This window comes from Lipophrys pholis (genome assembly GCF_963383615.2).
Source record: "Lipophrys pholis genome assembly, chromosome: 7".
Lineage (NCBI taxonomy): Eukaryota > Metazoa > Chordata > Actinopteri > Blenniiformes > Blenniidae > Lipophrys > Lipophrys pholis.
Genome location: NC_137638.1, coordinates 2770627 through 2797529, shown reverse-complemented (window position 1 = coordinate 2797529; position 26903 = coordinate 2770627). Strand labels below are relative to the sequence as shown.

The following is a 26903-nucleotide window of genomic DNA, read 5'->3' as shown; positions in this document are numbered from 1 at the left end:
ACAGAGAGCGACGCACAGGAATCAACCCGGTGGAGCAGCGACGAGCTGAAGACATTTCTGTGTCTGATGGCGACTAGAGGATTCAGGAGCTTGACAGAGCGACCCGCTACGAGTATCAGGAGGTCTCAGAGCCAAGGATAGCGCTGGTGTTTCGGACTAACCGGTTTCCCTGTTAAATGGTGCCCGGCTTCCTCGAGTGTTCCCTTTTCACAGCAGAGTTGTAACTCCAATCTTCCAAATGCGTAATCGCTCAGGATCAAGAGATACCGATTCTATCGGAGGTGATCACTTGTGCACGACGGGGAAAAGCTCTGATGACTCCGCCCACGCCGCGGTGATACAATATTGTAATGGAAAACGAACGAGGCTGAGTCGAGTAGAGGCGGGTCGGGCCGAGTAGGCACTAGTGGAAAGGCGCCTCGCTGAGCTGTGACTTTTCAGTGAAAATCATCAAATGAAGAAAAAGATGGACGGGACAGGTCAGCGCCTGGAACTGGAACTGGAAGTTTGAGATGTGGAGAGAAACGGTACAAATGGCTTGAACCACTAGAAACTTCTAGAGAAAGATCGGACTACTAACATGGGGTAAAACCAGAAAATAGTAAACATATATTTCAATCAAAAACAGAAAAATAACTGTAAAGTAGCTAAAAACCATCAGAAAGTAGCTCAGATTGCTGAAATCAGTAATAAAGGCTGAATAAGGTAAAACAGCTAAAATTACAAAACAGTTGTAAAGAGGTTCTGATGAAATGTTCTTCTTTAGAGTTTTTCCATTTCATTAATTCCACAGAAGCTACAGCTTTGGTGGACATAACTATACGCAAGAATAAGTCATGCGCTGTTTTCTCTTCATGGTGAAGGTTAAAAATGTCTCGTGGCTTCAGATGAACTGGTTTTGGTCCAAAATGGTGTAATCTGTGTTCTAATCTGTGATCCGATTAGAAAAGATTGAGTTGAAAACTGAAAAGAGGAAGTGAAAGCACAGAGTCATCAGTGTTTCTGTCATGTTTGAGGAAGTGAAGTCAGAGGCCTCTGCAACTCCACACACACACACACAATATGCAAGAAAACAATCTGCCATATCCAGAAGGATGGAAGGAGGGGTTATCTGTGTGTGTGTGTGTGTGTGTGTGTGTGTGTGTGTGTGTGTGTGTGTGTGTGTGTGTGTGTGTGTGTGTGTGTGTGTGTGTGTGTGTCTTCTTCTTGATAAGGATGGTGACTTCTGCACCAAACCACAGAAGTGTTTTCCTCAGAACTAGTGTCTTTTTTGTTGTTTTAAATAAACGGCCTCTTTTACGTGTCACATGACCACAGTGTGATGACAAGCAGCATCTCCTGAGGCTGAACCACCGTCCGTATCTCCAAACTGCTAACGAGTCTCAGCAGTGGAAACTCCACACTGGATTATCAGCTGTCCCGGCACTGCTGTCTAATGTTTGTTAAAACACTCAAGTCTACTTGGGGATGAAAAAAGTACCACATTAAAACTCAGTTGATGCAAAGTTTCTAGTGAAAACCCGCCGTTTCTGCATTTTCGTCCCAGAAAGGTTTCGCGTTTACGCGTCAACATTTTGAAAATGACGTCTGTTTACATGGAAACAACTGAAACGCTGAAAAGCTGGATGGTGGAAGGATGTTGGTAAGCCTCGTTTCCACTGTGCAGTATGTGCCGGTACGGTACGGGACGGGTTTTCGTGCGTTGTCATTTTTGGTCACCCTTCTATTGGGGTACCCAGCACTACAGATTGGGTCCGATAAAGAGGAGCAAAACGCAGCCGTCTGCTGATTAGTCAGTGATGTACGTCAGTCTTGACAAGCCGGCAATATTTAATATCTCATCTTCCATATGGATCCTCTGTTGTTTATTTCTCCACTTTGCACGGATTGTTTTATTTATTTATTTATTTTTGCAGCTTCAACTTTCACATTTGTCCCGAGAGGGAAGAGACTACTGTTGCGTAATGACGTCATATACCTGTATCGTTCACGACTCCGCCTACATTTTAACCGTACTCTCCGTGTTGGAAACGCACATCAGCGTTGGGTCTGGGTACGCTTTGCTTTACGTATCGTCACATTCTGTGCAGTGGAAACGAGGCTATGGTTCACTGTGACTGACGAGCTTTTTCAGCTTCTCACTGGTTAGAGCTGCTGCGGCTCGGTTGGTAACGTGGTTGTCCTCCTATCGAAGGTCATGGGTTTGATTCTGAGACCCCTAATCCGTTAAAAAAAAAAAAAAAAGTGTAGCGTTTACACTGCAGCAGCGGACACACTGACAACAATGCGGTTAGTCTGCCGGGCCACGGGAGGGCGCTGTCGCTTGTTGTTGTAATGAAGCCACACAGACGTGTGCAGAGAACAATACGCTATAAACGTGAAGAAAAGCAAGAAACCCGACGCTGACGAATCAGATGCTATCAAGGGAGACTCTCAACTATTAAACGACCGACACGGACGATAAAACCAGAATACGACCACGAGTCATGCCACCACGTTTGTTTACATGCACATGAGCAGAAGGAACTATTTTTCACGGGGGCGGGATTGTGCTGGAGCAGCACTTTGTCGCCTCCGGCAGTCTCTGCAACAGGGAATTGCAACCGTGAAAGAAACGGGGTGTAAACGGGGCCTCAATATCCAATAGGTCGAAGTGTCCTTGAGCAAACTGCCACAGTGGATGGATAGAGCGCCTTACTTGTGGCAGCCAGGTCCATTGGGCCAATCACTTTCCCCAGCGATCAATAAAGTACTTCTATTCTCTTCTGGTGTTAGATAACTGACACCCTCCTTTTTGCGTCTGGATTGGATTAATGGGATTAATTGTTGGGATTAACCTGAACTCCTTCCCCATCCTGAGTGGAATGGTACAAACTTTTGTTTTTAGATGGGGTTTTTTTTTGGGGGGGGGGGGGGGGGGGGGGGGGTTACCGTCATGTCCGAGAAGCATTTAACTTTCCTAATCTGACGTGTGATCTACTTTGCAGACAAGGTGAGAGGAATAAAAGACTTTATGAGCCTGAGCGAATGATGATCAAAGGTCACCGTGAGCAACTGATCCTGCTGGTAGTCAAACCGGCCTTGAGTCAGTGTGTGTGTGTGTGTGTGTGTGTGTGTGTGTGTGTGTGTGTGTGTGTGTGTGTGTGTTTTTTACACTGATATTCACATGCAGCCCGCACACAGAACCCTCCATGAAGGAGTAGGTTTTCCTCTGCACTTCCTGATCTTCTCTTCCGACTCGTTGCGAGGAGGAGTACGACTATTCCTCAGCACAAAGCTGCGGGGGTTTTCAGAAGTGTGGGAAATAAAAGACCGTCCTCTGATCTCGCTCTCAGGTGACACACGTGACTCTTCAATAAAAGAATTAAATCTGTAAACATGTCAAACAACAAAACGGTTCAAAATGTTTTGAAAAGCGTTGTGTTTTTGGCTCCAGATACATTTGTTCTTGTGTAGAGCAGTAAAAAACATCTATTGAAGAAGAGGTGAAACAGGTGTGTATTTTCCTTTTGTCGGAGGAGGAGAAGAAGAAGTCGTCTTTGCTGTGTGCCTGAAAGCAGACCGGAGCTAACGTGTGCGAGCACGATGGACGAGGGAACATCACAAAGCTGTATGTTGACACAGGAGGAGGACCGTTGTTGCCCCCGGGGGGGGGGGGGGGGTGGCAACAACACAGCTGTATGGGCAGTTACACAGCGTAATCCAAGTACTCTATTACCAAACCCAGGCCCGCTGATTGAAGGCGTCCGCAAACTGAGACAAAAGATCGGATGGTGGGAGAGTCGTTGGTAAAAATTAGCGGTCGCGGTTCAGATGGGTGGAGCTCTGTGCTCCGTTCTGGGACGGCCGAGGTTTTGGTCGTAAGGGTCTGATATATGGGGAGTCATAGCGGCAGCTGCGATCACGTCGGCTCAAACGGACCAATAGAAATGCAGCAGTGATGTAATAATGCTAGTACACGCTTACAAGTACTTACTTCAAACTCTCTTTGCAAAATTTGCATTTCCAGTTTGCCTCTCTTTCCGAGCCACGTTCTCCTCTTCCTTGTTTAGGGGGATTTTTTTGCAAACTTAAGAAAGCTGCCAGGGCAAAAGTTCTGTCCATGTTTAGCGCCTTTATTGTTCCTGAATGGATGGCGCATGCTTATGCTGTTTTACTCTAGCGTATTCATGTCGAGTCGACTCAGATTCAGCTCGTACAGTCTGCAAAAACGATTATTTAGATACGTTCTTGTACAAAGCGCACAGTTTGTGGGAGACATGGGGCGGACCAATCAATGAGCCGTGTTCCTTCTTTACTTCTTCTCTGGTCAGTGTTTGTTTCGGGTGACAGCGCCCCCAAACCGGCAGCTGGTGTTACTGCGCGACATTTTCCAAGGCGGTTTGATCCGGACTCTAAAGTGAATGTGAACACCACCCGAACCAAATGAAAGTGGACTATCCCCATGTGAATTTCCCTTTAGAAACTTTGATCCTGTTTCATCTGACTGACGTGTGGATTTGAATTTATTCTACTCCATCAATATTTAACAACTAGTTTCTGACTCACATGTCGACTTTAATGGATTTTATTATCAAACTAGTTCAGTGAGCAGTGAGTCGTTTGGTATTGTCACACACTTTGTTGTGTTTTTGATTATTAGATTATTAGGTGTGAGTGTGTGTGTGGGGGGGTGTACATACCCTCGGCAATAAGCTCCTCCACGGTCACGTGGTACCGGCCCACTGCGAACACCTTGCCCAGGTAGCTGTGGACCCCGGAGCCGGAGCTGCTGCAGCCGGACCCCCCTCCCAGACCCCCGCTCTCTGACCGGGGCATCCTGGAGAACTTCTTCATGTCTCACGTCCTGACAGACCGCCGAGCTAATCCGGAATCGTCCTCACGGACCCTGCATGCTCCGCGGCTTCTGCTGGGGCGGGGGGGCCGTGCTCGGTGTCGGTGGACGGGACAGGACATCAACTGGTGGCCCACCCCCGGCTCCTAGTCCCGGCCCCTGGTCCTAATTCCTGGACTCTAGCGGACCTGGTGATCGGGTTGTGTGTCCGGGTCAGAGGCGGTCAGACCTTCATCGCCTCCTGAAGAGGAGGAAGAGGAGGAAGAGGAAGAAGCTCGAGGCAGCGGATGGGGCTTCCTCCAAAACACAACCCTGGAAGCAGCGGGCCGGTCTGGTCCGGACCGGGACGGGAGCGGACCGGTACGGAACTTGTCCGGTCCGGTATTTGTCGGGTCCGGGACTTGTTGGTCCGGGACTTGTTGGACCACTAAGCTCGAGCCCCGCAGCTGCTAGCTGCTAGCTGCTTTAGCCGCTAACGAGGAGCCTCGCCGAGGGAGCCCGCGGTGGAGCTTACCCCGACCCGGACCAGCCACCTCCAAACCCGCTAACGGTGCCGCTCGGTCCAGCTCAGACCCGGGAGTCTTGCTCAGACCCGAGACTCCTGCTCGGCTGGATCCGGGTCACTTCAGCTAACGGCGGGCGGTTTGTTATTTACCCGGAGAGAGGGACAACCTAACCTGCCCGAGCCCCCCGCCCCCCCCAGCGCTATGATTGGCTTAGGACAACAGACACATACTGCCATAGAGACCATGTATGGAGGCTGGTTAGTGCCATAGTATGGAGGGCGGTTGGTGCCATAGTATGGAGGATGGTTAGTGCCTCACACGTCAAGTCTGTTATTTATCTCACACAACAATTATACATAGTATGTGCAGTGAAATGCTTTGTGTACACATGTTCCGCACCGAAACAACAGTTTTTATTGGTTAGAAGAATTTAAAAAAAAATTAAGAAAATTAAAAATTATGGAGGAGGACGGAATAAGGGACTAAGGACCAAGCGACCAGTCTCGATAAAAAGATTTCCTTAGGTTTCTTAACGTCCCTTTACACAATATAAACTAACTAACAAGCAGCCAATATCACAATAAATACACAATAACCATCGGGAATCATTCAATTTAGCCTACAGTGTATCTATTAATAAATTCTCCATCAATGAATCAACACATCTATTTCATTGAAAAAAATCTATATTTTTGGACATGTTTGAACAAATAAAATTATACAAAACAAAAACAAACTATAAAACACAACAAAACCGACAACAATCACGCAAACAATCATTAGACTAATGGACCACAGAATTATGATAACAAACCGCATTCAGAATATCTTAAATTTAAACAGGATACAAAGTAAACGCCAACTGAATTTGTCAGACTGACTGATATATTGCTTTGTCAACAGTGACATCTACTGGTCTTAAAAAGTACAAACCTACAAATGATTATTGTAAATAAACAGATATTTACAGAAATTGGAGTAATTTACACCATTGGAACAATAACACATTTATCTTAAGGGACTGACAGACTATATAATTAACAGAAAACCAGAACTATATGAGGAAAATGTCCCAAATATGTAATTACAAGATGGTAGTCCAATGAATATTAACATACAAAATACAGGACTAAAACACACACACACAAAACACTGTACACAACACATGGACATGTAATTAAAAAAAACATACTTAGAAATACTTATAATTACACAAGAACGCACACTAACTTCACTGTTCTATAGTCAACTGAACAGCCCAGTACCAGAAATCAGTAATGACATTTCTCTGCCAGTAGGTGGCACTCGAACCACCACCAAATGAACTTAAAACAGAATCTACACACCTACATAATCGGTAAAATAAAACAATGATGAATAATGATAAAACTTCAGTCCCCACAGTCCAAGTCTTTCTAACACACAGCCCTGTCGTCATTTCTGTACTCATTTACAAACAAATATATATCAAAATTATCAAGAAAAATAGTGAATAAATATAAACAAACAATAAATAATTCAAATTTTTGTGTCAAAGCCCTGCTTCCTCCTTGTACTCACTCCACACATTGAAAGACAAAATGACTTCAGTGTTGTTGTGTCTACCGTGTTTTCATTATAAATCGCCTCTCCGGGTATAAGAGTGGATTTATATGATCTCTATATCCGGTTTTATTAAATATTCCTATTGCTTTTTATTTGTAGAATTGATAGTGGCTGTAGTGTGTGTTGCACCAAACATCTGTACAGTAATTTAAATACAGTAACACCAGTGAACAGTATATTTGGAGTGATTTGTAGTCCAGAATATTTTTTTTATTTTCCCTGTACAATCAAGTTGAAGGAACCTGCAAAATAAAGCTCAGTTTATATACGAACACAGAGTTATTGTAACTAGATCCAATGAATAAAGATAGACTAACTTTCATTGAGACATTTGTTTGGAACAACATGAGTCAGTGTGGACGGACGTGAGCTTTGTTAGTTGATAAATCCTGTTTTGACAATCAAAATTTCGTGTTAAACTGATTTTTTAAATATTTTTTAACTGATTATGAATCAAACTGAACATTTAAAAGATTTCCTTATTCCTAAACTGCACTTGTCTTGCTACATTACATGATATACTCGCTATAAAATACTCAAAGGTGAACAAATCCAGATCAGAATTGGGAATTTATGAGAGGATGAAACACGAGTCAGAGTCAACAGAAGATATATTTAATAGAAACACACAATAATCACATTGGCTGAGATGTTCAGGTTGAACAATAAGAAACATTTTAGTTACGAAGCAGCAAAAGACCCATCAAATTCTTGAATTGGAATTCCAATCTTAAGCCAAAAATGTCAATTTCATTCTCAAACAAGATAAACAAAGAGACCCAACTGCTGAGTGTAACGATGGGAGGAAATTAACAACTAATGAACCAATAAACTCTTTATAAACTGTAGCTTCAAAGACCTGGACTGGACTGGACTGGACCTGGACCTGGACCTGGACCTGGACCTGGACCTGGACCTGGACCTGGACCTGGACCTGGACCCGGTTCCCGGACGCGGCCTCACAGCAGCAGCATGTCCTTTTCCTCGTCCTGGACGACCTGGCCGATGGACGCCTGGTTCTGCGCCTCGATGAAGCACTGCTTCTTGCACTCCATCAGCTGCTGCAGGTCGCTCCACAGCGCCATCTGCTCCATGTCTTCGGCGTAGTTCTCCCTCACCATCTTCTGCTCCTCGCGCAACTTCTGCAGTTCCACACAAGTGAAGAGTCGTCAGTGAGACAGAAGAACAGTCTGCAGTGCAGTAAGACGTCCCGTCTGAGATGAGTACTATACAGGGTTTTCTCTGTCGTGGCCTTAAACTCAAGAGTCAAATCAGTGGATTTCCTAGATGGTGATACTTTCAAATACACCTGAAGACATGTGAGTCACTGCAGAAGCTTTTCAACTTCATTTACCAACGAAACATACGGAAAATAGATGTACAGTTATGTAATAAAAAGGTTCCTGAGAGAAGAATCCTAAGCTCCAAGCAAAATGAAAAAACTCAACAATTGCCTCCGGCTCCACTTTTAATTTTACTCCAAATCACGGGACCAACGTCATGAGTACTTGTTTTGCGTTGATTATATTTTGATTTTGATTATATAGCTGCGATGTGGCGCCTCGAGAGCATTGAAGGATCTTTGGAGCCTTGCTCAAGAGCTCCAGGTGGCGGGTTTAACTTTCTCTACCAAGATTTAACACCAGTCCAGGGATTTGAACCAGGGACCCCTCTGGTCAGGATGGTGCTGAATTAACCTTGGATGGCAAATATCGGAACGTCTTGTTTTACTGCTACAATATTTTTTTTTTTTTACTTGTTTTTAACTGCATTTTTAAAAAGTTTTTTTTTACAGTTTCCTTGAGTGTTTTGAAAGGCACTAATAAATATGTCATTATTATAATTATAATTATTACTATTATGTGAAAATGATGTATTTCTGGTTGTTAAAGTATTTGTTATACTTTGTGAGTAACATGAGTCATTGGTTGTAATAAAACTTGAATTATGCGACACTGTCGTCGTGTTCCGTGAGGCTCAAGATGAGTGTCCTTGACAAACCTGTCTCTCCGCCAATGAAGTTGTTAACACAATAAAAGATTTGGACCTTTTGCGTCTACACGTCAGGCTTTGGACGCTCTCCCTCCTCACCTTGCCGAGTAACTCCTGATCAGAAATGTTCTTCATGTAAGCGTCCCTGAAAGAGGCAGAGAAGTAAAAAAGTTCTATTTGAGACATTCATTGGATTGTATACTCATGATCTCCTGAGGTGTGGCGATGGATCTGTGGCGGGTCTGTTTTAGCTGCATGACAGAACAAAGGGGCTGTGATGCAATAAGAGCTCGTCGGGGTAAAAAGGCCAGTTGAAGAGGGAGCGCCACCTGATGGTCTTCTTCCTCTCCTGCGGATCAGAGGACACGTAGGCCTTCGTCTCCTCGGCCGCCCGCTGAATTTGCATCTCGGTGATCTGCGACGGACAAGAGTGTACGTAGAGTGAATAATCCGGATCCAGTCTGAGTCGGAGTGTAAATTAGAAACGGACCTAATCTGACTGGAAAAGTGAAAAACGACGGTGGATTGTTTGCTTTATTTTTTTATGTTTTTTTCAGATACTTGCCGCCGACATGGAGTTGTTGTGGTGGTATTGGTTTTCTCTCTGTGCCGTCTCGTCTCTCAGTGCCTTTACATCCTGTAAATAAAAGGACAGAACCACCGTGTCACTGTAACAGAGACATAACATATCAGGCGGGAGACGATCCGCCCACCTTCTAAACACGCTGTTTACTGTTTACTGTGTTTGAGGAGGGCGGAGCCTGTTCCAGTGACAAATTACCACGTTTCATAACTTCTGCACGTCTGGTGCAAGAGGCGGCATGTCGGCTTTCAAAAAGTCAGTATTTATCGTCAGGGGCGACCATGACTCAGGTGGTAGAGCGGTTTTCTTTCAATCCCAAGGTTACAGGTTTGATCTCCACCTGTTCATGCATCAACGTGCCCTTGAGCACGACACTGAATGCCCAACTGCTTTAAATATCCGGACTGAGCCGTCACTGGTGTATAAATGGGTGAATGTGAATGTAAAAGTTCTTTGAGGACTGCTGAAGCAGTGGAAAAGCAATGTAGAAATCCAAAACCTTAATGAGTAGGACTCCGTTATGTGTACAGTTCATCACAGAGATCCAAAGAGAAAATCCATCTTTTGAAATGTGATGCAGTGAAGTTTCACAATATTCTGTTTATATATAAATTGAATGAATGAATAGTTTATTTCAGTTTCAGTTCAAAAGTTGAATTTTGTGCGTTTAGTTCATAGTGCTTGGAAGTTCACGCACATGTTTTTTTTTTGTTTTCACAATATCTGTAGCCCAAATGGGTGTAGGCAGAAGCCAAGGCGCATTTTGCCTTTCCCCTTAAAAACCCACAAAGTTACCCAAGACAGCAGTGATACAAGATCATAAAACAAACAACTAAACATAAGAGAAGTAATACGGAAGAGAGAAAAAAATACAGACAAATAGAACATAACATAAATTCCTTACAAAGAGGTTGATTTGAGTCTAAAATGTGAAAAAAAAGTTTAAAAATAAACTTTTGCTGGACTCTTGAGGTTGAAAGTCCAGGTACTCCGGTCCTCCTCTCACATGGGCTTTATGTGATGTGAAACTAGTGTGTGTGTGTGTGTGTGTGTCGTGTGATGACCTGGTGACCCGTCCACAGTCTGACCTCCTTTGGGCTCCGGCCTCCTGTGACCCCGACTCGGATGAATCGGGGATAGAAGATGGTACAAACACCTAAAATAAATAAGCCTACCTGTTCCAGTTGAGACCTGTTGCTCTCCAAACCAGCAGCACAGCTCTCGTACAGCATCTTCTTCTCCTCGTACTCTTGGCTGAGCTCCTGTTACCATGGTAACCCCAAACACAGGACCAGAGAGACAGACTCGTCACCACACAGTATGAGAGATTTGACAAGTTAAGGTCTCCTCATTTATAGACGACAAAATCCCCAGTTTGAGTCTGAGAGGAAACTTTCCGCGTGGAGTCTCATGTAATATAACAAGCGTTTGATGATGATAAGATTTGCCTGCTGGCGTGAATCTGACCGTTCATCTCTCTTTGTGTGTTTGCATGGTGAAGGAATGGTGACCCGCCTTGACCCGAAGGATAATATCTTTTGTCATGAGGCGGTCAGGTGGCTCTCGTAATAAGCGCTGATATGGCGTGGAAGGCCTGCCAGCCGAATGCGTTGTGAGGTGGATGACGCTCACCTGATGGCGCTGTCTCAGTGGCCTCAGCTCCTTGATAATTGGTGCGAGAGCCGACTTCTTCTCCACGATCATGGAGTTTAACTTCTTCACCTGTGAGAACAAGACCAAAATCACACACCGCATTAAAACTGTACGGAAGATTTAGACGACGATAGGGTGACAAAAAAATAGGACTTTACATTGTGAAATGACCAGGAAAGCAGCTGAGTGGCTCCAAATGAATTCCAAAACTATGTTCTGAAAGTTTAGTTTTTTTCTTCCACACATCTAATGCTGGTTTAATGACAAATTACGATCACACATTAAGATAATTTCTGTTCTGCTCCTTCTCTTTGCATTCTGTTCATTGATATAAATACACTCCTATTTTCAAAACCTTTGCAGGATTTAATCACACGTGCCTGAAACGTTAGCACAGTGCTGTATATACACAGTGAAGAAAAACATTGATTAACACGTCAAATTCATGGCTTTGAAGGGATTCAGAGAAGAACAGGAAGCAGATGATAGGAAAGTGACTAATGATGACAAGTCTGATCAACATTTCTCAGCTGCAAAGTGTGGATGTTGCCCACGCTCACCAAAAAGAGAAACGTCACACTCTTTTTACGAGCTGAACTGTCGCAGGCGTCCCGTCAGGTCGGATGTTTTACAGGATCATTTAGAGAAATCTGCAGTTTCATTATGTGCGCCGACACAAAGATTTTTGCAGTGAAGAATAAGGTGAAAGTTCAACCTGCGCCGGGACGACCACGTTAAGTATCCATGTACTTTATTACAAAAGGGAACAATGAAGTACTCTCGCCTCACAATCAGAAGATCCTGGTGAGAGGACAGTGGGAGGGAGTTTGCATGGTCTCCCTGTGCGTTAAGGCTAACCGGTACTATACCTTTCCTGATGAATGTGAGTGTGTATTAGAGCTGCATAATCTCTCGCAAATTTATTGTAATTGAGACGTCAAACACATACTGCAAAAGACTGACTCAACTGCGATACGCCTCCACACACTGCATTCATTGAGAGTACTAAAAAAAACAAAGAATTTGTCCAATTAACTAATAAAAGAATGCTTCATCCATTAACGTCCCTCATTATTTCATATCTAGTAACCAACCACAGGGCAGAAGTAAGGAGCACAGAAATCAAGTAAAACACCAAAAACAACAGAAGTCATTATGTCGTTAAAGCGGTCACAGTGTGCAAAATTGCTCACGGACCTTATGTTTGACACCCTAAGTATATGTGTAACGGGGTTATAAACCATTTCACCATTTCAGACATGTCATCCAGGGTCCGGCCCTTCTTCTCGTCCAGCTCGCTCTTCATGGAAGAAGCTTTCTCTAGCTCCTCCTGCGTGTTGCTGTAGCCAGAGATTCCCTTCTCGGCCTCCAGGGTTTCCTTTAAAGAAAAGAAATATATAAAAATCACAATGAACATACGTGTATTACTTATCTAAAGCTACATATTTGCTCACTCAACATTTCAAACTTTTATTTGCGTCCTTCTTTACGGGTTCAAAGTCATTTTATTTTCCCCCCGAGGGGCAATTTGGTTCTCAGATTGCAGTGAAAGTGAGTACACACGATAATGACACGACGTGGTATTCAAAGGTCTGATGAAGGAATATAGGAATTATTAATCCTGTTCTTCCTGCATCACAGCAGATTATATTTGTGCCCTGAAGGCAGCAGGACGAACGCAGATCGGACTGAGCTTTTCTTCCAGGACTGGACTCCATAAAGCTTTGATTATGAAATGTGAGTTAAAATTGATGTATTTTCCAGCCTTTCTGTTTTCATCATACCTGCATCATCTTTCATTTCTGGTTGAGTCACAAATCAAACCCTGATTTACAGTCATATCTGAGCTTTTTTGTCTCATGGTTCACAGCAACAAAAATAAAAACCTACAGGTCTCAGTCCGTCATCAATTTTTATTTTATGAATCAGTTTATCCTCCAGAAGGATAAAAAAACCTCAGGTTTTAAGTAGTTACCAGTTTCTCTTGGACGGCCTCATGTCTCTGCTTGAGAATCTCCTCTGTCCGCTGCAGGACTCCATATTCTGCCTTCAGCTCGGCGATTTGCTGACGGTTCTTCTTGTACACCGTGCCCTTACTGCGCAGCTTCCCCACCAAACGTTTCAGCTGTGGACAGCAAAAAAAAAAAAAAAAAAGAGATGGGATTCATTGTTATGTGCAATATAAACACAATATATGCACAAAAGCTCTATTAAAGGACAGAAAATTTAAAGTTGTCAGACTTGCATGAAGAGATTTCTATTGTCACTAAACAGGTAATTATTATGGAGCAACACTACATGACATCATGTCCTACAGGTAATATTCTACATTCTGCCGCCTGCTTTACTAAATGTAAATGTAAATCATGCATTAAACTCAGGAAAGGTCAGGAAAAGTCTGAACCCTTAAAAATGTATTTTGAATTCATGTTTTTTTTGGATTGTGGGAGGAAGAAAACTCACTCACACTCAGGAAGAACATACAAACTCTACACAGACTGAGATTTTAAATATCCACTTGTTCATTTTCCACCCAACACAGAAAGGTCAAGGGTCAGACGGCATCCCACCGTAACAAAACAACAGCAGGAAGACAATTTTACGTAATAAGTATACGGCTTCAGCTCTCACCTCCCTGATATGAACACACACCGGCAGCAGATTATAAAGATACAGATCCAACCAAAGAACTTTTACTGTGAGACGTTTGACTTTTTCCCCCATAAATTTAATTTGTGCTCCTCATTGCGGCAGCTCAGAGTAGAACATGCCCCAAAAGGAGAGAAGACACACTCGTCAGGTTATAATTAGTTTCTATGCCTCAGGCTCTGTTTGAAGTGTCCAGCTGGTTTAGATTTTCAGATTACAGATTAAGGAAAAGACCAGATTTCAGGAAGTTTGTCCACTACAGCTCCTTGATCTGGGTATTTTTTGTGTTCTATACTTGGCCGTGCATGGGAACGCGGGAGAGGAGGGAAGAGGCAGAAGTAACATTAGACAGTGAGCCGGTCTGTGTTTGGATAAGAATGAAAAAACAACAACAAAAAAAACGTTTTTTTCTGAGGTTTGCAAATCTTCTTGTTTACTTAAATAAAAAGCTTCAGTTTCAGCCGTTGATGTTTGCTGGTGTCTTTCTCTGTTCTGGTTGTTGACCGGACTAATGAGATCAATCCAGTTGGGAATAAATGCACTGATATGGTTGATGTTTATTTCCCGCATTTCTTTGCGACTGTGAGAATCAACACGGGCGCTTTACCTCGTCACCACGGACCACCTCCTCTCCGTCTGCAGTGAGTGTGTGGCCGGTCCTCTCCCTCCGCTCCCTCAGCTTCCTCTCTGCTGCCGCCAGCTCCTCCCTCGCTTCCTGAAGCTCCTCGGCCTTTGACTCCTTCTTTCGTGTGATGATGGAGGCCTACGAGAGTCGTGTCACATGCACACAAACATAAGGAACACGGTTCTAACCAGGTGACATTTAGCACATACTAATAAAAAACAAATGCAACCAAATGATGTGAATTCTAGAAAAGTAGAAGGCAAATAAAAAATAAATAGCAATATGATATTTGCAAACGAAAGGCCTCATACATGATCATTCTAACCCCAAACTTAGAGGTGAAAGACAAAAACAGATTCAGCACCTGTTGCCTGAAAAGCGTCAGTTTGTCATCGATGGGGTCGTTTCTCATCATCCTCTTCTCAATCAGCTGGTTTATCTGAGAATCCACCTCTTTGATCTGAGAGAGTGTGAACGAGAGAGAGCTTAACACATCGGAGTCCCACTCAGTGACACACGGCGCAGACATTTCTCACTTTGTCCTTCAGCTCCTGAAGATCAGCCTGGCTCGGCTCGGGCTCCGTTGCCACTTTATGCAGGTAGTGCACTGTGCGCCTCATGCCCTCCAGCTCTTTGCGTTTCTCAGAGATCAGGTAGGAGTTGGTCTTGATCTCCTCTTCAAGTCTCTTCATCAAGCCTGGAGAAGAGAGAGCACCTCAGTACACACTGCACAGGTCATTATAGAAACCGTAAGAGTATAAATCCCTCCGTCTGAGGACACTGAAGCCAGACGAGAACAAAAGGAGACAGTTTCAACATCAGATAAGCGCTCATATCGCGCGTCAAAGTATAATCAGAGGGCCTGGACAGATTAAATCCTATTAGCAGACAGGCCCTTCTCGCACTCTGCTCTGCCCTTGAACGTCTCATCCAGCTGTGCCCTGCAGAGACGGCAGCAGGACCGTGGTACTCACTCTCTGGACTGGCATCTGCTGCGGCCTGGTGCAGATCTTTCAACTGCTGCTGTGACCGCAGCAGTCGCTGCTCCGCCTGAAACAGCTGAAGTCACAAATATAATTAGCAAAACATCCATGTAAGCCCTTCAACACTAAACGGCAGCGATGAGTATGACTATTTCAAATACAGCTCGGCAACAAGAAAATGGTCTGAGAAAAGGAAAAGGTGAAGTTCACAAACTGATAAAAGTTCAAAACAAAAAGGGTAAACGAGCCTCTTAAAATGTGAACTGTCCCTGCACAAGCACGTTATTATCAGGTAGTACATTTTTGCAGTGTTTTACAGCACATCCACTGGATAAGAATGTTTCCTTCTTTATTCATATAAACCACTCATCTGTAGTTTGCTTTTCATTAAAGTAGATAGATATTAGTTCAGGAGCTGTATACAGCCTGAGGTGATACTTCACACTGCTTGACATATTGTGCAACCATAAAGGTACATTTACAGCGTGCTAAAGAATTTCACCCCTAAAAAGAGTTCCTGCTATTTTCTTTCTTCTAATTTCTTCAAAGCACAACAGACACAGCATTAGCTCAAACAGACTCTGGTGTCTGGATGATATACACAAAAGTGGTGGGAAAACAGTGAGTGATGACCACCAGGATTTACCTGATGCTTCTGTTCTTGTTTCTGGTGAGCCAGGGACTCTGCTCTCTCCTTCTCCACCCGCAGCTGCCGGGCCTGTTCCAGCATCTGCTCATGTTTGGGCACCGACTCCACCTAGTGGATCGAATAGGTAACAAGATGACGTCTGAGTGCAGGACGTCACATGATCAGCAGAGGAAAAAAACCAAAACAAAAACAAAGCACCTGACAGGATCAGGTTTCACCTCTTGACAGGGCCTAGACTCATTTAATCAGCACCTCATTACTTCTCAGCCCTGCAGCTTGTCAGACACTTGTCAAGTCTATTAGAGGAGCTGCTAATGTATGGCCGGGGTCGTGTTTTCATTCCTCAGTGAATCCTAAAGCCCTTCACACATTGAGAGAGCCTCCCAGGACAGTGTGACTTACCCTCTTCTTCAGCCTCTCCACACGTTTAATGAGCTGATCCTTCTCTTCTTCCATGGCACTGATGTCCTGTGATGGCAGAAAGGAGGTTTCTTACCAACACGGCGGACATACAGTATTTCACATGATTCCAAACTAAAAATATGAAATATTTTAAACTAGTTCACCAACAGTGGTGAGAAAGTGTGAACAAATGTTTTTTACCCTCCTGATTTCCGCTGTGGAGAATCCTGAAGTCCTCAGCTGCTCACACTCCTTATGATACGCCTTAAATTCTTCCACCAGCTCCTCATACTGCAGACGCACAACATTTTGAGCTTTTTAGACAATTATAATATCTTAAAATGTACTGAACTTCTTGAATAACTGCATCTCTAGATTGTTGGCAAACCTGGTGATATGTGTCATTGATGACATCATCCTGCAGAAACTCTGCTGGTACCTCGAGCTTACATAGAAATCGAGCCAAGTAAGCTCTTTTCTTCAGTTCAGGGACCCTCTGAAGCAGCCAGTGGAGGATTGGGTGGACCACAGGTTTGCTGCCAATCACCAGACCCTGTCTGAAGCTGCTCCTGTTGGAGGGGAAAAACCAAACAATGGCAACATGCCGCAAGAATGCAGATAGCAAAAACTTATGGTTTGGCATAATAAAGAGCAATTGAAAAGGCTCCGCTTGACACATTAGTTACAAGGTTTGTGTGGCACTTTCTGGTTAATATGCACATTTTCATTATTCTGTTATTGATATCTTCATCATTTTACATTTATTTGGTTTAGCGAAAAACTGTTCCTGCTTGTTTTGTGTATCTTAGAAGCCACTGTGCTCACTAAGCCTACAGCCAAGAAGCAGTTTGATGGAGTAAAAACACGAGGATGGAAAGTGCTTTAACCCCCGTGTGGACGATGAAGCTGAAGTTAGCTTCTGATTGGGCAGTTAAGGGGAAAGTTAAAGGGGTGATATTAATCAAAATTCACTTTCAATTTTTTTTCCATCAGTACTAATTGTCGCCATGCCTGGAATGATGCCCCAGAAGTGAAGACAGTCTGTCCTCTCTCTCCCTGGCTTGTTTCAGGTTTTAAAAAGTGTGTTGCTCCAACCAGCCAATCAGAAATCAAACCCTATATAGTGTCATCGGGGGTTTAGCTAATCCCAATCAAGGTAGGCCCTCCCTTTGACTCCTCCCACAATTAGGCAGCTCTGCTCTGGCACATGGCACCATGAAAGGAAGTACTTCCTCCTCTTCCCAAGATGGGCATGTGTGGGCGGAGCCAGTCCAGCTCACAGAGACACAGCAGATTCTGAATGCAGCTCCTATGATCCAATATTCAAATGGAGGAAAATCAAGGAAACGCAATAAACTTTGAATACAAGATTTCTGGACCCACAACACCCATGTGAAATTGTTGTAGCTGTATAATATTGAGATCTTTAATGGAAAAAAACTTGAAATGAGTAGTGACTGTTTTTCTATTGACTATCCATTTTCTGTACATTGTATTGAAGGAAAAACATTTTAAAAAACAGACAACTTATCTTCGTCCAACAACCAATATTGAATCTATATAACCTTTAATCTATTTGTGAAAATGCTTAAGGGGAGATATCACATAAAACATTTTTTCATACCTAGATCCCTTTGGACCAGGTCCAGATCGAACACCACTTCTGAAATCTGGACCAGATTATCATACAGAGGATAAAGATCCCTAAAAACACTGTTTCAGATCAGTGAAACCCTTATTTGATTTGTAAAAATGAAAAAAGTGCACATTAAAGTACAATTTCATAGCTGTGACCTGTAAAACCCGTGAGATGTATATATCTCGAATGGGAATCACCTAACTCATCTGACCCGAGTTAGTAGATGAAACACTTCCACTGAAACTAGTATCAGATACTTACAGATCTGTGAGATTTCCGGGAAGTTTGTACTTCAGCATCCCCAGCAGTGCACACATTCTCTTCACAGTTTGTTCAGGCATTTCTTCACGGATGTCTATTGCTTGCTGAATAAAATAAACCAAACATGACAGATTAATGACTACCCAGAGAACATGACAATAGTATGAGCACTGTCTGACACAGATGTAAACAATAGTAGTGATGACTTGAAAAAGCTGCTCAAGCTATATTCACTCACCTTTGGGTCTATTTCAGCGAGAACATCGTTTAAAATCTGCAGCAGCTGCATCGGCTCCAGGGAGTCGAACGTGATGAGGTTAAAGTGTTTCTTGAACGGCTCTCTGTTCAGTTGCTCAACGATGAATTTAAGTTGTTCGCTCATCTTGAAGTTCTGGATTAGCCGCTAAAGCTAACGGAGCTCGTCACTCGCTAAGCGCGCCTAACTAACTTCAGTCCCCCAGTAATAACTATTTGGCAGCTTCTCTGTTTCGTTGGGAAACACGCCTTTACAAATACATAACAGTATATGTACATTAACCCGCCCTAGATACGCTTCTCTTCGTGAATTATGTGCTAGTTTATGTCGCAGGCAGACACAGCTACTGTTGCTAACGACGCAACCCCTTAGCAACGGGAACGGCGTCGCTGATTGGTTGCTAACCGGAAGTGGAATTGGTGGCGGATTAGTGTCGCGTTAAAGTGCACAGAAAATGTGTTAAAAAGCACCACAGAAACTTCAGCAAATATCTAAAATAGCAACAAACACGGTGGCTTTTCCGTTATTTAAAGCAGGAAAATATCACAATTATGTCTCTGTTATTCAAATTTGAACAAATTTTGATAACGACATTACAGTAACAAACAAATGTTGTATTTTATGTTCAGCATCGTCACAATACACGCACATATTTAGGTATAACAAACACGCTCTGACGTTTTGAAGTTAAATTATCAGCTTGGGACGAACTGAAATAAAGGAAATAAAACATCCTGCCTCAGATCTTTCCTTCCTGTCTCCATCAGACTATGTTGTGTTTTCACCGTAAATCTTTTACCATTTACATATTAGTCACAGTAGAGTCTTGTACATGTTATGATTCGATATGTACTTATTTAATGGTTATATTGACCATTTGATATTTTACCTTTCTACACCTTCAATTATATTCTATTCTGTGTGGATCAACGCTGTAAAAAAAATTCCCTCTCGTGTTAATAAATTCTATTCTATTCTATTGTATTCTGGCACAAAGATAGGAACTACAGTGTTTAATGTTTGCTCACAACAATATAAATAGTACATTTCAATATTTTTTAAAATTCTGTGATCAGATTTCTTTGTGTATAAATCCTCACTGTTCTTTGGAACCGCGGCACATTTAATTCACCAGTTATACGAGCAAAATAGACTGTATTAGGAAACATTAATTACCTGAGAAAATATATGAATTGGCATGCACTTCAATATGCACTGAACAATATATAACAATATATATTCTTATGTATACTGTTCACTATATATATTTCACAATATGTAAGAATTGTCTATTTCTGTGTTTTCTCAGCTCATTACAGTTTTCTAAGCTTCAGCGTTAACTGACAACATAGAAACAATCCTGTAAAGACTAATTGGAATACAAACAGCAATAAATGTGAAATCATAATTTCAAATATGCTGAATTTAGATGTTCAAAAACTTCAAAACAAAACAGTTTGTACATGGACGAACCGTCGTTTCGGACTTGACCAACAGGTGGCGCCATTTACCTTGAGATAGGTGAAAGCTCAGATTGCAACACACTACATTTTGATTGGATTTAACCACAGGGTTTTTTTGTTTTTGGTTTTTTTAAAGCATTGCTTCAACACGAGTGTCACAATGAATAGAATCTTCTGGTGTAACGCTGGCGAAAAGAAAAGAAGATTTATTGCTCTGGTAGGGTTAAAAAAAACAAACAAACATCTACTTTGTGGTCGAGAAGTTGGGGGGAAAGTGTTGATTTCTCTCGGGAAGTTGGGACGTCGTTTCTGTTCATCCACCTGAACTGTAACACATCCAGGAGGAAGCGCATTCATGCGCTGAAGCTGGACGCGCCGTGACGCGTTTTCTACTTCAGCCGCGTCATTGTCTCTCACTTTAGTCAACGTGCCTGCTTTGATCGTCTGCCTACAATTCTGAACGGAATCTTTCTTGAGTCAACTCTACCTGTGATCCGTTTTCATCTTGAAACGGCCTTTTTCGGAGGGGGAATCATCAGTGTTGTTCTTGTGAGTTTGGTGCGTAAATCTCATCCATGTTCGCAGCCCCTCCTCTTTGTTTCTGCTGGCTGACGGAGATCCAAAACACCAGAGAGCTGCGAGTCAGTGTGACAGCAAACGCAGAGGGAAACGGAGAGGATCTCCAGAGGAGAGACCAGCTTACAACAAAGAAGGATAATCTCACATTTTGTGAAGGAATTGGACTGTTTATTCTGGCTTTTGGGGGATTTTATGCTCGTGCCTGTGAGTAGAAAATTTAAACTAAAACGCATCTCTCCTCTATTCTCAAAAGAAAAGAAGAAGAAAAAAAAACACTTTTCATCAAAGCACGATGGAAGTCGTAGGTTTCATTCAGGTCCAGTTAGTACACTGTCTGTGTTAATGTTCTTGGCCTGATTGGACAGTTTGTGTCAAGAGTTATAATGGTGGAACCGTTGGGGTTTGTGGAGGCTTGGAGAGCCCAGTTTCCTGAATCTGATCCCCCTTGCATGGAGCTGAAGTCACTGGGAGACATCGAACAGGAGCTGGACAAGTGCAAGTCGTCCATCCGGCACTTGGAGAAGGAGGTGAACAAGGAGCGCTTTCGAATGATCTACCTGCAGACTCTGCTGGCGAAAGAGAGGAAGTCTTACGATGGGCAGAGATGGGGATTTAAAAGGACTCCTCTGATGGATGATGGAGATCTTCCCATTGGCCCAGATGGTCAGAGGTCGCACGCAGAGGAGGCTCCAGGAGAGGAGCAGCAGCAGCAGAGGGGGCCGTGCAAGCCAGCGAGGTGTAAACCTCATCCAGAAGGTGAGGTGGATGGTGTGTCACCAGCCCAACAGAAGGTTGGGGTGTCACCAGTCCGCCAGGAGTCCGAGCTCCCGGACTTCCCCGTGGGCACGGGCTCAGTGGCTGCTCTCCGGTCAAACTTCGAGCGCATCAGGAGGGCCAACTCTCACACGGCCGGTGACGGCAGGGGGCTGTCGGTGATGGGTGGCCAGGAGAAGCCTTTCTACGTGAACATGGAGTACCACCACGAGCGAGGGCTGGTGAAAGTCAACGACAGAGAGGTCTCGGACAAGATCAGCACTCTCGGCTGTCAGGCCATGCAGATGGAGCGCAAGAGGTCCCTGCATTCCCTCCCGGGGAACCTGTCAGCCGCTTCAGGAGACATCGGCCGGGCCGTTCAGAGGGGCAGGTCCACCGAGGGGAACTGCGGCTACAACGGGTCATATGACGACGCAGAGGTCAGCCCACACTTCCTGAAAGACGGCGTCATCCGGCCTGCCGGGGGAAAGTCTGAGCGACAGCCTGCGGACTGCCAGCCTTACACCAGTGTGTATGTCGGCGGGATGATGACTGACGGGGACACTCGAGTCATCCACATCAGGGACCACAGCATCGAGGAGGACGCTCACCTCACCTGGCCGCGGCGCTCCTACTCGCCCGGGAGCTTCGACGACGTCGGCGGAGGCTACACGCCGGACTGCAGCTCCAACGAGAATTTGACATCCAGCGAGGAGGACTTCTCCTCGGGCCAGTCCAGCCACGTGTCGCCCAGCCCCACCACCTATCAGATGTACCGGGAGAAAAGCCGCTCGCCGTCCCAGCAGTCCTTCGACAGCAGCAGCCCACCCACCCCTCTGTGTCAGAAACGGCTGAAGCAGCAGGGAATGGTGTCTGAGACCTCCATCATCGGGGGTCGAAAATCAGGCCCGATCTGGCCCTGCGACGGGGACTCCACCACGTCCAGCAGGACGTCTCACGACAACAGTGTTCAAGGAGATCTGGGTAAGTCTGCTATTTCCATAAACTGGTAAAAGTCTGTATGAAAGGTGACATGATGATCTGAAATACAGGTGTGACAAATGGCAAGTGACAAGAAAGCACAGATTTAATCCTTTTAACTTCTCTTCATTCATCACCAAATGTAAACACAACTTTAGCGAGCCTGGAATTTATAATATTAATTAAAAAAAGTAAGTGGAAAGTCCATCTATTAACCTATTTTGACCAAACTAGATGCATCTAACTTTAGATTTATTAGAGAACGCAACATAGAAAAGAAACATGATTGACTTCGTGGACCCACAATGAGTAAACATTCACTGATTGGTTTGTGTCACCATCAAACAAATGTCCCCCCCCCCAAGGGCTCCATCTCAAAGAGGTCCGTATGGATCTGCTGGACCTGCTGCCAAACGCACCCTCTTCTCTCCCTGGATTAAAAACATTAAAGTGGTTTTAATGGGCTGAGATCATAAAGGGCTGAAAAAGCACATAAAAGGTCTGCTCTAATCATCATCAGAGAGATGTCTGGGCTTGCTCTCGCTGGCCTTGATCCGGAGTAAGTTACTGATGTGTAAAAAGAACCTGCAATCTCTTTAATGAAGACCTACATTTTCTGGTCTGACACAGTAAATCAGGCAGAAAGTGTTTTGGGGAGCTTTTTTTAAACTATTCTAAATCTGATTCAAAAGCCACGTGGAAACCAAACACCCTGCAGAAACTCATCCACAAATGAGACAGAAATCAGCTTGAAGCACGCTGAATCCAAATCCAGTGAGAAAACCCAGTCCAAATCGAGTTTACAAACCAGCCTAAAGTTCAAAAACTAGATTGGGTCAATTTCACAAGCAAGTCAGAGACTGAGCCAGAAAGCATCACGCAAACCAGCCCAGAACTATTCAAGAAGCCAGTAGCAAACAAGAATCTAGTGCAGGAATAAGTCTGAAACCAATAAGAAACTGAACTATATGCGGTGCAAAAACAGAAGGAAACCAATCTTGGACTAAATCGAAATCCTTTTGAATGGAAATCCAACAGCCACTTTGAAAATGATGGAGGCAGTCTTCAGAAAACCGGTCTGAAAGTAGTTCCAAAGCAAGATGGAGATTCTTGGGGGCCCGTTCATACGGCAACGATTTCAAGTGAAAACGCAAAACTCTCGTTGTGTTTTGGGTCTCTGTTTACACAACAACGGTGCTCAGAGTCACTGAAAACACAACTTTTTGAAAACGGCTCCCAAGGTGGAATGTTTTTTTAGAACGCTCTGGCTCCGTCGTCGTGTAAACGGGGGGGGGAAAACGACACTTTCTGGAAACACTCTGCCCTCAATTCCAAGTAGACGAGCCGTAGTAAATAGTTCTTCTGCACGTATGTGAGTAGATGGACCATAACAACAATGTTTTCTTCCAGAGCGTCATCATTTTCAGTCCATATTCTCCCGGGACTTGGTAGTTTTATGGTTTACAGTCACTTATAGCGCGTTGTTCTCTGCATGCGCGTGTGTGATTTCACTCGTGGCCCGTCGTGCCAAGTAACATTGTTTTCAGCGTTTCCACCGTTTCCTTGGAAACGGGACATCGTTTTCAAAAAGTTGCCGTGTAAACGCTCGACCTTTCTGAAAGGAAAATGCAGAACTGTTCCGTTTTCACTTGAAACGTTGTGGTGTAAACGGGGCCTTGTAAGCCCGTCTCCAAAATTGGTGAACTCCACCACTGACTGACCTTTGCACATTCTGATGTCATCAGTTTCCTGTTTTCGTCTGTCTCGTCAGTATTTAGTGACGCGTTTCAGTCAGTTCTGGTGTGAAGATGAAACCAAAAATTGCAAGAAGGGGAACTGAGCTATTCTGACAAAAGTTGACCTCCTCAAAAAGGAGGCCAGGTTTGATGAGAATGTGTCTCCTCGTTTCGTTAATGAGAGCTTCATTCGCAGCCCTTGTTCATTTTGAGCAAGTAAAAGGGAACGTTAACTCTTTCCTATTAAGCCATTGTTACCGGGGTTTGGAGAAAACGAGGCTTTCTCCTCAGAATCTCACCCCAAACAGTAACCCTGGGGTTTTGCATTTTTTTGAGCTGTGTTTTCTTCGCCCTTTACGAGCTCTCCTGCCCTCTCTCTCTCTTTCTCTCTCTCTCTCTCCCTCTCTCTCTCTCTCTCTCTCTCTCTCGCCCCCTTCTGCTCTTTGCCCGCTGAGTGCTGCAGCTCTCTCACCGAGATGCTGCGACCGAGACGGCGGCTGCCCCCCGGGCGTCCCAGCCGCCCGGCCCGGCGTCCACCCTGAGTGTTTTCGTGTCAGCACGCATCAGCGTTGTTGTCCCTGGTGCCGAGTAATTAACTTAAAGGGGTTTGTCTAGCGTGATAAATTTAAGGAGGCTCTTTGTTACAAAAGGCGGGTTGGGGGAAAAAAAAAAAAAAAAAAAAAGCCCTGACAACTTGCTTCAAAAAAAAAAAAAAAAAAAAAAAGGATCGAGGGGCTTAAAGTGTGTCACGCGGCTTCCAATCAAAGCGCCTGCCACCAGTGTTTCCTGTTGTGATGTGTGAACACAATAGGAGAATCACTCATTGAGCAGCGGTATTGACACGCTGACAATACAACAATGTTAAGTGGGATAAGGAGAGTGGTCGGGGTAATTTGGTATTGCCAAGGACAGAAGGAGAGGCGGGAGAGAGAGTTTCCCTCGCAATAGACATTTGTCAACGTGAATGACACACAAGGACGCGTATTGTTGCTGGCGGAGGCCAAACGCTCAACGGAGAGCGGATTGGGAGGAATATCGGAGGATTGGAGCTGGAAAATTGTCCGCTTACACCCACCCCCCTCCAAAAAAAAAAAACAAAAAAAAAAACTGTTATCCAGTGCGGGTCAGATTAAGCAGATGAGCAGAATAGTGTGTTTTTGTTATATAAGTTGATCCAGTCCAAAGCTCTTTGACACAAAGCATGTGATGAACAAGTGGAGAGTCTGTGATATAATCAGCATGAAGTGTAAGCTGGCACGCCGCTCGGACAACTGAACTGTTCAAATCCACCTGATCCGGGTCCGTGTCATTCCACCGGGCTATTTGTCAGTCGGCGCTGCAGGAAAACTGTTAAAATCGAAGAACAGAAAAACGACGAGGAGTTATTGACATTGTCCCAAAGCAATATAACTCTCTTAGGGGCCTTTCACATTAGATAGTCCAGTTCACTTGGGAGGGGCAGGGGAGCCGAGAATTTTCACACTTTCCTTTGGTTCCGTTCACATTCACTTTAGAGACCGGATCAAACTGCCTGGAAAATCTCATGCAATTACAACAGCTGCTGGTTTGGGGGCGCTGTCACCTGAAACACTGACCAGAGAAGAAGTGAAGAAGAAACATGGCTCATTGATTGGTCCGGACCAAAAGCCCATGGTGGCTAGGCTAATTAGCTCGTGGCTAATGGGCAGCCACAAACAACCGCGATAGAGTCTTCAGACCAGATATCAATGAGTCTTCCTCACTACTTCTTCCTCACTACTCCTCGTCTGCCTGCAAGATATTGTCCAACTTTCTGCGTCTGCTTCTTCTGATTCACGCGGTTAGCTTTGTTGGTTTACTACCCAGAATGCACTGCACACTACGTCACAACACCCAGCATTTCAACGGGACCAGAGATCACTTGTTAGCTTAGGTTCAGAGTTCGTGGGAGATTTCACGTCGCCCAAATGAAACGTTTTTTTACCCCGAAGAGAACTCTGGTCTGGATCAAACAGGGGAATGTGAACACGCCCTTAAACTGTGAGAACTTTGGGAAGAGACACTATTTTAAAAAAGGGGGCTAAAATCAGTGCGGCAGAAGTTGTGATTTTCTGACTTTTATCCTGCGTACGCCTGACATTACATTTCGTATAATTTTGGCCATTCACAGTCCTGTGTTCCTATCAAAAACACAGATTTCTCATGAGCCATTACTCCTTTTTTTAAGGAACAATTTTAAACATTAACTTTTAAATCTTCACACTAGTTACGAGCATTGATATCCATCTACCTTCTACATTTTCTTGATCCAACTTCGGGCCTCAGGTCAAACACAGGCCGATCCCAGTGGACACGTCATCAATCCATCACAGGACAGACACAGAGAGACAGACAGTCACACACACTCACTTTTAATTTACAGTCACCAATTGATCGAACGTGTCTGTCTGCAGCGGAGGGAAACTGTAACACTCGGTTACATCATTTAAAATTGCTGTGTGTCATCTCACTTGTTGTAGATCTTTAAATGTAATTTAAATGACACCAAAGTGTCTTGAACTTGAGATTTTCGTTCTTTTAAAAATTCATGATGTGCTCATATTTCCGCAGCTCATTTAATAAAACAAAAGAAAAAAAAAATGTCTGACCCACATTTTCTGTAGTAATTGTGTGGCTTTTTACGAAAATATTGGCATTTTCATCATTTATACTCTGTGCCGCAACAAAAACAAACTTTAAAGTTTAAATTTTAGAGGTTATGATGGCACTATTTTA

At 43.9% G+C, this 26903-nt stretch overlaps 3 protein-coding genes across 3 annotated transcripts in view; 1 reads left to right on the top strand and 2 right to left on the bottom strand.

The window, feature by feature from the left end:
- bmp2k (BMP2 inducible kinase) overlaps nt 1-5535 on the bottom strand; it is a 32913-nt gene extending 27378 nt beyond the window's left edge. The window contains 1 exon segment of the mRNA XM_080467082.1: nt 4683-5535. Coding sequence (XP_080323208.1) covers nt 4683-4836 — 154 coding nt within the window. The 5' untranslated portion in view covers nt 4837-5535.
- Nucleotides 5536-7126: 1591 nt separating this feature from the next.
- Nucleotides 7127-19016, bottom strand: ift81 (intraflagellar transport 81 homolog). The gene is made up of 18 exons (XM_080466780.1): nt 18620-19016; nt 18382-18485; nt 16870-17050; nt 16683-16772; nt 16482-16547; nt 16077-16187; nt 15422-15506; nt 14984-15144; nt 14812-14907; nt 14430-14585; nt 13149-13298; nt 12423-12551; nt 11153-11242; nt 10696-10782; nt 9503-9574; nt 9267-9352; nt 9037-9082; nt 7127-8087 (listed from the first exon to the last, which is right to left on the bottom strand). The coding sequence occupies exons 1-18, from the start codon at nt 18761-18763 to the stop codon at nt 7905-7907; spliced, it is 2037 nt and encodes a 678-aa protein (XP_080322906.1). The 5' UTR covers nt 18764-19016; the 3' UTR covers nt 7127-7904.
- Nucleotides 19017-20747: 1731 nt separating this feature from the next.
- Nucleotides 20748-26903, top strand: part of LOC308112638 (breakpoint cluster region protein-like) — a 48473-nt gene continuing 42317 nt past the window's right edge. Inside the window, exon 1 of the mRNA XM_080468314.1 lies at nt 20748-22416. Coding sequence (XP_080324440.1) covers nt 21063-22416 — 1354 coding nt within the window. The 5' untranslated portion in view covers nt 20748-21062. The remainder of the gene's footprint in view (nt 22417-26903) is intronic.